This window comes from Engraulis encrasicolus, chromosome 19 (assembly GCF_034702125.1).
Source record: "Engraulis encrasicolus isolate BLACKSEA-1 chromosome 19, IST_EnEncr_1.0, whole genome shotgun sequence".
In the NCBI taxonomy this organism is placed as follows: domain Eukaryota; kingdom Metazoa; phylum Chordata; class Actinopteri; order Clupeiformes; family Engraulidae; genus Engraulis; species Engraulis encrasicolus.
In genome coordinates, this window is record NC_085875.1 from 29,218,939 (window position 1) to 29,228,938 (window position 10,000).

At 41.6% G+C, this 10,000-nt stretch overlaps 1 protein-coding gene across 1 annotated transcript; it reads right to left on the reverse strand.

Annotated features, from left to right (window-relative positions):
* Positions 1 to 3,483: 3,483 nt before the first annotated feature.
* Positions 3,484 to 6,861, reverse strand: LOC134470100 (proline-rich protein 12-like). Its single transcript, XM_063224117.1, has 2 exons — positions 5,868 to 6,861; positions 3,484 to 5,091 (listed from the first exon to the last, which is right to left on the reverse strand). Exons 1-2 carry the CDS (start codon positions 6,026 to 6,028, stop codon positions 4,062 to 4,064), a joined length of 1,191 nt encoding a protein of 396 aa, XP_063080187.1. The 5' UTR covers positions 6,029 to 6,861; the 3' UTR covers positions 3,484 to 4,061.
* Between the last annotated feature and the right edge of the window lie 3,139 nt (positions 6,862 to 10,000).

Below are 10,000 nucleotides of genomic sequence, written 5' to 3' on the forward strand. Positions count from 1 at the left end.
TTTTGGACATTAGCACACATTTATCTTTCATATAATACAGAAAGTGTAGACATGTCATTATTTCCCTCTGCAAGAATGAATATTTACCGTAAAGTTCAATTTAATAGCCGAGTTCCAATTAGCGGCCGGGCTCCTTTTAAGGGCCGGGTGCACGAGGATGTTTGACAGATAATGGCCGGTTCCAAATAAAAGCCCGGTCTAAATAATCATTAAATGAACCAAGGAAGAAGGCTTGACCACCGGCGCTGCATGTTTCCCCCCTTATATTGTTTTGTTTAGTTTTTAGGATGCGCCGCGTCTTTGACCATCAACCGCTGCGTCAGTGAAGGAAATGTCGGAAATTTTGCAATCTAAAACTCGGGGGAAGCAGCGGTGTTTCAGGGTAGTCTGTGGTTTAACGCTGTAATACGGGTTAATGTGGGTAAAATCCACATTTAAAACGAGTAGCCTAGGCATGTGATGAGAGAAAATGACATTGAGACAAGCATCCAACGAAATGAAATGTAACGTCAACATGCAGCCTCCTCCCTTCGCACTAAACTGGCAAACATGTTCTCTTACAATGCTTTTAATGTTTTATGCACTACATATGGACACATGGGACATTGTTGACATGTTGAAGTGAACTTTCTTCAATGTGCATGGCACGCACTCGCACACACCCTGCACGCACTGCACTGATCAACACACTTTAAAGTGGAAATGAAGCACTGACAACTATTATAATTTTTTGGCGGCTTATATATTTTCATAAACGAATGGATGTTCGTTGAACTGCACTTTTAAGTAGTTTTGCTGAAAAATGACATGTTATTACCGAGTTTCGCCACAAGGGCGCAGCCATGTTCGCCGCCTACGTAACAAGAATGGTAGAACTTGGTGGCTAATGTAGCCTTCCATTCACTTAACGTTAGCGTGTGCTAACTACAGCGCTAACTGACTCTAATCGTGGCAGTAAAATTGAAGAAGGACGAGGGGTTCATTTTACATTGTCCCTGGGTTTTGTATGTTATATACCTACTATCAGATGAAAGAGAAATGCCAAGTGTCATTATCACTTTGTGTCAAAAAGCCTTTGCTACGAGCATGGTGGGATAGCTGCAGCCATCCACCCATTGCATCCACCATAGGACAGGAGTCAGGACTGGGGCTGCTCGATCTCTAGGTTTGTAGTGACAGACCGTCACCAATAACGTCTTTTTCCTGCATTGTTGGACGCTAATCTGAAAGCCCATGTCTTTAAGTTGGCTATGTGGTTCAATTCAGTAATAGAAAATAACTTGCAAAATTGGCGGAAGTTTGGAAAGCTTTGTGAAGGGAAGGGACGCAGCCTGTGTGTGTGGCTATCCCATCCCCTCTCTCGTCTCACTCTCGGAGGAGCTTTGGGGATTTGAAGTTGATGCTACGGGAAATGACACGTTAAACTATCATGGCCTACATTAAGTTATGGCATGCTTAAAGTAGCTGCATCTATTGTAGTAAACTATTATGTTATTGAAGTCGCGGATGCATCCTCAAACTGGCTGGAATAGTTGTTGCCTTGATTATTGTTGACTGGATAACACCGATAAAACGTGGGCATGGAGATGTCAAAGTAGCCTAATTCAGGTGCTTGGAAAATGTTGGCGAAATCATCGGAAGATGAAGGTAGGGAACTGCAACATTGCACGACATCGCACGATTATGAATAGTGATCATGTTGGCTCATACCAAAATTTGTTAGCGACTTGTCACCTTAGCAAAAAAAGCTGCTTGTTTACCTGTGGTTCATGTGATGGGATGTCTTGTCTGCCTTCATGCCTCATATTTGTTCTGTCCCACCCAAACACGTATTCTTGCTTCATTTGGGTTAAGCAAATAAGCTCATAATCAGCCACGCAAGTCCCAAATGTATAACAGCATTAGGAATAGGACACTACCATTCGCGTGACGTCACCCGCTGTTGGCTGGAAACGTTAACAGAAACGTTACGTGTTTGTGCTTTATTTTTTTATTAACGGCTTAAATTTCAGACTTCAAAAAAATATATATTTGCTGGCTTATCTTACTGGTGTTATAGACCCCTATATTAGGTCACTGCTTCATTTCCACTTTAATCAAGCATCAATCTGCGAGGCGGAAGCGCACACCGTTGCAACTTTGACTTTGGGGAAGAAATTGTTTAGTGGGATGTTAATTTAAATGCTTTTCATTTTCATTTACTAGCTTTACATTTTTGTGTATGGTAGCCAATTAATAGGCCTATGTGGTATCTGTGTGCAGAAACCGTTTTGTGTTAGGCTGTAGCCTAGAACTACCTTAATTCGGACGAGGCTACGTTTAGTTAATCGCCGCGTAAAGGTCTTTGCATGGACAAATGAAATGGTAATTGAATAATAGCTGGCCAGTATTGCAGGGAGTATTAAACCCAGTGTACGTTGGGGTTTGGGAGAGCAAGGAAGAGAGCAGCATCTGTGATTAACCGCTTCGAAATGTGTGCGTAAAACCTGCTGTTAACCAGTGTTGCCGCATTAAAAAAAAAGCTTTGTTGGATTTTGTATGCGTGCTTGTATTTTACTTGACGTTGCCTATAGTCCTCAGTTTTTGTTATTTTCTGTTGACCTCCTACACATTTTCTTTCTGTCATGTAGGGATATTGTAAATAAACCGACCGCATTTTGATCATTTTGATTTCGGACTTAACCTCTTACCGCAGAGCCCATAATGTCCTATTTTGGAGAGGTTTTTGAGACCATGACTTTAGGATGCTACAGCTTTTGAATAACATTATCCACATTGAACTTTGAGGGTTTATTTTGAAGCAGATACTTGGGAGAAGACATCCAGCCAACTCCAGCTTTTTATGAACATCACTAAATCTACATTTCAGATCATTATATATAAAAAAAACATCCGAAAATATGAAAATCGCCTAATTTTTGTTTAGTTTTCAGTGTGTACCTGGATGGTTATTTGAGATGCAGAGTAAAATAGTACATTTCCTCAATGCACATGTTGTCAGCAAGTAAAATCCAGAATTTGAAGTAGATCTGTAAAGTTACAGAGGAGTTACATAGCAAATACCACAGGTACTAATGGGCGTCTCCAAAAATATATATAAGTTATCCATATGTCCTATTTTGGAGAGGTTTTCAGACCATGACTTTAGGATGCAATAGCTTTTGTTTTACATGGTCCACATTGACCATTGAGGGTTTATTTTGAAGCAGACACTTGGGAGAACACATCCAGCCAACTCCAGCTTTTTATTAACTTCATTAAACCTACCTTTCAGATCATTACATACTACAAAAACATCCAAAATGTGAAAATCGCCAGTTTTTTTGTTTGTTTTCAGTGTGTACATTGATGGTTATTTGGTATGCACAGTGAAATACTACATTTCCTCTATGTCCATGTTGTGAGCAAGTGGGATCCAGAATTTGAAGTAGATATGTGAAATTACAGAGGACTTAAATAGCCATTTCCACAGGTACTAATAGGCGTCTCCAAAAAACATATAAGCTATCCATATGTCCTATTTTGGAGAGGTGTTTAGACCATGAGTTTAGGATGTAATAGCTTTTGTTTTACATGCTCCACATTGACAATTGAGAGTTTAAATTGAAGCAGACACATGGGGCAAGACATCCAACCAACTCCAGCTTTTTATTAACTTCATTAAATCTACATTTCAGATCATTATATACAACAAAAATGTGAAAATCACCTTTTTTTAGATTTCAGATTACAGTAAAACACCACAGTTCCTCATTGCACATGTTTTCAGCATGTAAAATCCAACACTTGAAGGGCTTTCACTTTCACTTTCAGATTATTAAAATGACATAGATGGTACATAACAATGTCCACAGTACTAATAGGCATCAAAGCACAACAATATTACAATTGGGTTTTTGTACCATTATTTCAAATAAACCAATAGTAGGACCTATCATCCCTCATAAACCTGCTTCAGTCTTTGAGGAGGAGTATAAACATATTATAAAACAGTCCATACCAGAGCCCCGTTAGCCAGAACGATTGCAAAATTGAAACAAGCAATGTGCTGTTACCACCTCCTACGACGTATAGCCATTCGAGCTGTCAGCCAAGACAAACAGCTTGAACCCCCACTTTGTTGGCTTGTCCTTGCTGTACATCTTCATCCCGATCCGGGACTTGGTGCCTACCATCCTCTCATCCACTGAGAGGTTCTGGAGCGGGTGGAAGTAAGCCCTGCACGCCGTCAGGAGGTCATCATGCAGCGGCCTGAGGCGGCAGAGGCCATCGTGCCCAGGCTGGCCCTTCAGCTGATCATTTGCTGCATCAACAGCCGGGTCACTCATGTGAAGGGTTGAGAAGATTACCTCGTATCTGTACCCTGGCATGACGGATGCAGGGAAGGGAAAACTGTGAAGGCGGTCCTTCCTCCATCCGTCCCGCATCTCTGGCAACTTCATCAATCCCTTGTAGATGACCAATCCGATGAAGCGGTACATCTCCTCCGGCTCTATGTCGACCCACTTCCTCTTTCGTCCTTGTGCAGCCCTTTTTGCAGCATGGAGATTGGTATGCCTGCACAGGGTCCTAACCACGTCCTTGCTGAAAAACAATAAGAACAGGTCAAGCGGCCGGTAGTCTACCTGAGGGTCCAGCTGTGGTCCTGGAGGGCGCCTGGGTCGAAATGGCAACGGTGGAGGCTCCACGTCTTCACTCGTTGCATCACGCCAGAAGTCGGAGTCCTGCGGCGGTGGACCCAGGGATGCACGCTTCGCAGGACGGCTTGGCGTTGAGGCAGGGGCTTGTGAGGTGCGTTTACCACTCGTAGCACCACGGCTTGGTGGAGGAGGGCATGGAGTTGGAGCAGAGGCTTTTGAGGGGCGCTTACCACGACTAACTGGAGGAGGGCATGGAGTTGGAGCAGGGTGGAGATCACGGCGCCTGCCACTCATGCGCACACTGCTGGCAGCTGGAGGAGTTGGAGAGGCAGCTGGAGGAGTTGGAGAGGCAGCTGGAGGAGTTGGAGAGGCAGCTGGGTGTGGGGCAGTTGAAGTCCCTTCCAAAGGGTCATCAGATGTGTTCCCATCATCCGAGTCAGATGTCTCCTCACTGTATGAACAAGAGGATACACAACATTAATTATACTTTTATTTAGATGTAACAGTTTTTTTTAAATTACATTTTCATTTACATTACATTTTCAAAAAATTACATTTCATTTACCACTACATTACAGTGTATCCTGCAGTGAAACAAAGACAGACTGAAGAATAAATCATGGCTATATATTGACAGTATGAATTGCCATAACATATTGTAGTAAAGCAGGCTGCAGGACATGGGAGTGCACTGACAATGAATGTGACAGTTCATGTTTTGTTTTTTTTTTGTTTTTTTTTTGCCTCACTGCTAATTGCATGTCAGCTGAATAAGTTGCCATTATCCATTTAGCTTGGCTACACCAACAAAATGCAAGTTATAGTATATTTATCATTACATTACAGTTAATCATATAGTTGCAGACATAAGCACTTTAGAATAAACTTACAAAGTAATGATAAACAGCATTGCCATTCAATACTGTAAATGGTAAAAGACATGGGAAACACTGACAGTGAACGCATTTTTCTTTCTGACTGCATGATTTGTGTATGTATTCATGTATGGAATCAATTAAATGTAATAAAATGTATTCTCACTATACTGCTGTCTAATATTCCTGTCAGTGTTTATATCTGGTGCGTTTGCAGCGTCTGTACTGCTGGCACAATTACCACATGGGGACAATAAAGTTCTAAACTTTCATTCAGCAGCAGAATTATCACTTTCATTATGCAGTGACACAATTATGCCTTTCACGATACAGTGACAAAATGATCACTTACAAATCGAGGACGACATCTATGCCGTCCTCAAACGCCTGAAGCGCTGAGTCGGTGCTGTCAGCTTCGGACACCGCATCATCCTCTGTCTCATTCCCGCCGTCATCAAAAAGTTGAGCGTGGATTTCGGCCAAAGTATAGCGCTTCCTACCGCGTCCATCCATGATGTCTTCACAACACTCGACTCACAGAAAGCACAGACGACTCACACTCACAGGCAACACACACTTTTAGGGAGTACAAACCCGAAATTGCTGACGAGAAATGCTGCTCTACGATGCGTAAAGCAAGCAGAGTAGGCGGCAACTCCAATGTTGTTGTGACAACCAAAACCATGCGGCAGATACGCATGCCGTCAAAAACGTGAGGGATTCACCAATCGGGATGAATGACCAACCTACATTGTCAGAAGAAAGCATACTATTGGCTGGATTAGATGTCACTCAAGTTTGGGTGAGCGTTTGTGACCTCTCAGCCTATCTTGTCAACTACCAAAATAAAGGTTCACTACGAGACGCGTACAAGAATGCTGTGCTTAGGTGAAACAGACGTCTGCCTCTCCGTACACGTTGCTCCACGCCAAAAAATAGCTCTGGAATATTACAGGGGACATCGTCAGCTTTTGATTCATGTGTAACAATAGATGACAACTTGAAGAAATGTGGTGAAAACATGTCAGAGAAGATGATGCAGCAAAGTGGATGTACACAAGGCACCATTCTTAGCGTCACATCGATCAAGCAAATAAACATCGTTTTGGACTATGGAAGCATACTGGATGGCTTATTGGCACAGTTTGAAGGTTGGTGACTTTATTTGTACCGTTTGTGTGTGGTAAAAATACATTTAAATGTGTCAACAGAGATCGTTTTTAACACTTAGCAACTTCCTATTCAAATGACTGGGAAATGCTAAGCTAGGTTCTTGCTAACAACTAAAGCCTGTTCTTGCTAACAACTGCATCAAAGTTGCCCAAATTTGATGGGCACCGAGTTGAAACTATACTAATAACGGGTAGCTGGTCAGTTTGGCTGGAAATTGGTCATAATAGAATATAACAACATGCGTCCTGTTGCAACTTGGTTTTTTTAAAACTGGGACCGTCGACGGGCCCGGAAGTGGGCGTGGCAGGTTAAGAGGTTAATTTACCCCTTCAATCACCCCTCTCCAATTGCAAACTTTACCCTGGTAGAAAGAGCATTCGCTACCCTGCACGTACTTGTTAAGGACTTATTGTCTGACTGATTTTGGCTGCTGCGAATAAGGTATATTTCTATATGTATAAAAAAGGGGCCTATCACCGTTTTGGCTGAATGCTGACACCACGGACCATGATGACCATTGCAGTCTTGCCGCGGGTCTTGAACAGTGCGCACTCTTTCCGATTAAGATTGCTTCTTCTGAGAAGGCAACTTGATACCGCAGGAGAGGGGAAAGGTGGCAATATTATCCTCAAGCGTGTTAGATAGGCTAAATCGTGTTTAGCCTATCGCAGATGAGGTTCTTGAATATTCTGTAACATTGACAAGGAAAGGTAGCTATGATATCCTCGTGAATAGGTCTTCGACTTTTCAAAATGCCTCTCAACATTCAACATGTAAATTTGTTAATCTGATTAGTCCAACGCTATCCTGGCAGGAGAATCATTCGTAGGCACTACTCAGCAATTTTGTCTGTTGGTTTTTGTCTACTACAAAGTAGGATAGACTAGACCTCCAGGTCTTCATAAAAATCATCTACCACCGCTGTGATAATTTGACTACAGACACCGTTGAACATTTAACAGCTGTTTAGACTACTGTAGGCCTATTGACAATTGCAGTCATGCCGCTTGTCTTGAACTGCGCGCTCTCTTCCAGTTGATGCATGACAGCCAGATGAGAAGCGCAAAGGTGGGGGCTATCCGCGGTCGCGGAGGACAGGTGTCAATATCCACAACCTCACTGAATAAATAGCCTAACCCGTGAACTGTGCGGCAATTACATATTGTTTAGGTTCTTGAATACTTTCTAAAGCATGGAATTAATTTTCCATTAATAAGGAAAGGTGTAAGATTTATCCTCAATCCTCCCCGATAGCCTAATGTTCTTCGAGTCTTCAAAATCGCGCATGTCAACAACACCTGCTGTGTTAACTGTTAGTCTTACATTTAAAAATAACATAGCCTAGGCCTACTATTGCTTAAAGCAATTGAGTATCATATTTTCCCAGTTTAGGGAAATATTTTTTTTGGGAAGAAGGAATTAATCGCCTGTCCCAAATAGCCGCCTGTCTCAAATATTCGCCTGGTCTCTCACGCGATTCAGACAAATAATAGCCCGGGCTATTATTTGGAAATTTACGGTATACTGGTTTTGGGTTCTTTTCATGCCGTCCTGTTTTCCAAATGTCAGATTCAGTCTTCATATTAGCATGTAAAGAAACTTGTTTTGCCCAAGACAATTGCAAATGTTGATTCACAGTAATCATCACAATATGACAAAACTGTCAGAAAGAGCACTGTGCTTTCCATTATACATGAAATTTGCCATTTTGTGTGTGTCCACGAAAACCGTGTTAACCGTGTCAGGGTCTGAAACCCCCTCCATAAATCAGTAATGGTTTGGTCTTAGGCCATACGAATAACATCACGTGATGTCATAACCTCTTTGGCAGGATATGGTAAGACTTTTTGGTAAGTTTTTAGCTCCATCCTTCCATAATTTAATCCATTCTTTTTCATGTTCTCATAGCGGGAAAATTGCCTGTCAACTGTGTTATCAACATATTCATAAGAATCTGAATTAGAAATCACATGTAGAAAAACACAGATAAAGCATACAAATACATGAATTGATTAAAGTGTTGTGGTGGAACTTCTGAGGTCCTCAGTTAGCACAACACCATAAAAATGGCTGAAATGTCAAGCCGTGTTACCATCAATGGTGTTACGCATCAGCTATGACAGTTGAGGAGGAGTATGTTTTTGCCAATTTATCTCCATATTGACAGACAAACAAACAAAATAATTTGTGTTCTAGGGAGATGGGTTTGTCTGCTCTATTTTTTTCTCCTAAAAAAGTGCCGACTTGTTCCCCTGCACTGTTGACCGTAACACAGCTGAGTAACACTGTTGACTGTTTTGAAAGTGTTTTTGTGCTATTGATCCCTTATGTGTTGGGAAAATCCTGGATTATCTCTGGAGAAGGAAGTCTTGTGTAAGGAGGGCGACTAAATTCAAATCAGACATTACAGGGATTTATAATGAAAAACGTGTCTGTCTGTATCAATGAATTATAAAATCCTACTCATGAAGCTCAACAATCACATTTTCTATATCAGTTGCACAGATTAATGACAACATGATTGTTAAGGGACATAAGCACTTTCAAACGTATGTTGTTTCAACTCTGTAGTATTTTTATATATGTTTGAAATTACATAGTATTTGTCCATAACACTGTTGACAAAATAATCAAGCAAATGTTCGCTTTCATTAGAGTATTTATCAAATGAATTAAGATAAAGCTTGGCAATTAGGTTTTTTTGGAAACTGAAATATATACAGTATGTAAACATCTTGGTCATTTAGTTGAAAAAAAATACTGATAATTGACATTTTGCTTTTGCCAAAAGCGCAGTCGAATCGTAGAATCACTCTTAACATGCACACAGAACATCAGAAATGTAGCACACTGTAGATGGTTCAAGAAGATGAAAACACGGAAGAATTGCAAACACACATGCACAGAAGTCTTATATGATGAGGTGATGAGGGTTAGGCGAGGTTTACAGGAGTGTGTGTGTGTGTGTGTGTGTGCCTGTGTGTGCGTGTGTGTTTGGTTTAAGACTGAAAGGTTTTTTTTAGGGAGAGAGGGGTGGCGTGTGTACATGCGCCTGACCATCAGTGTGTGGTGTGGTGTGTGTGTGGTGTGGTGTGGTGTGGTGTGGTGTGTGTGTGTGTGTGTGTGTGTGTGTGTGTGTGTGTGTGTGTGTGTGTGTGTGTGTGTGTGTGTGTGTGTGTGTGTGTGTGTGTGTGTTTGGTTTAAGACTGAAAGGTTTTTTTTAAGGAGAGAGGGGTGGAGAAGAAGAACAAATGCCCTCTTTCATTTTTATGCCCTCAAGACTGCAGTTGAAATAGACTGTGAAGGTGTGTG

Excerpts from the sequence above, each read along its gene's own strand:
- LOC134470100 (XM_063224117.1), bottom strand. The coding sequence starts at position 6,028 with ATGGATGGACGCGGTAGGAAGCGCTATACTTTGGCCGAAATCCACGCT. Across the intron at positions 5,092-5,867 it reads ATAGATGTCGTCCTCGATTT|TGAGGAGACATCTGACTCGG; the intron begins GTAAGTGATCAT and ends TTGTTCATACAG.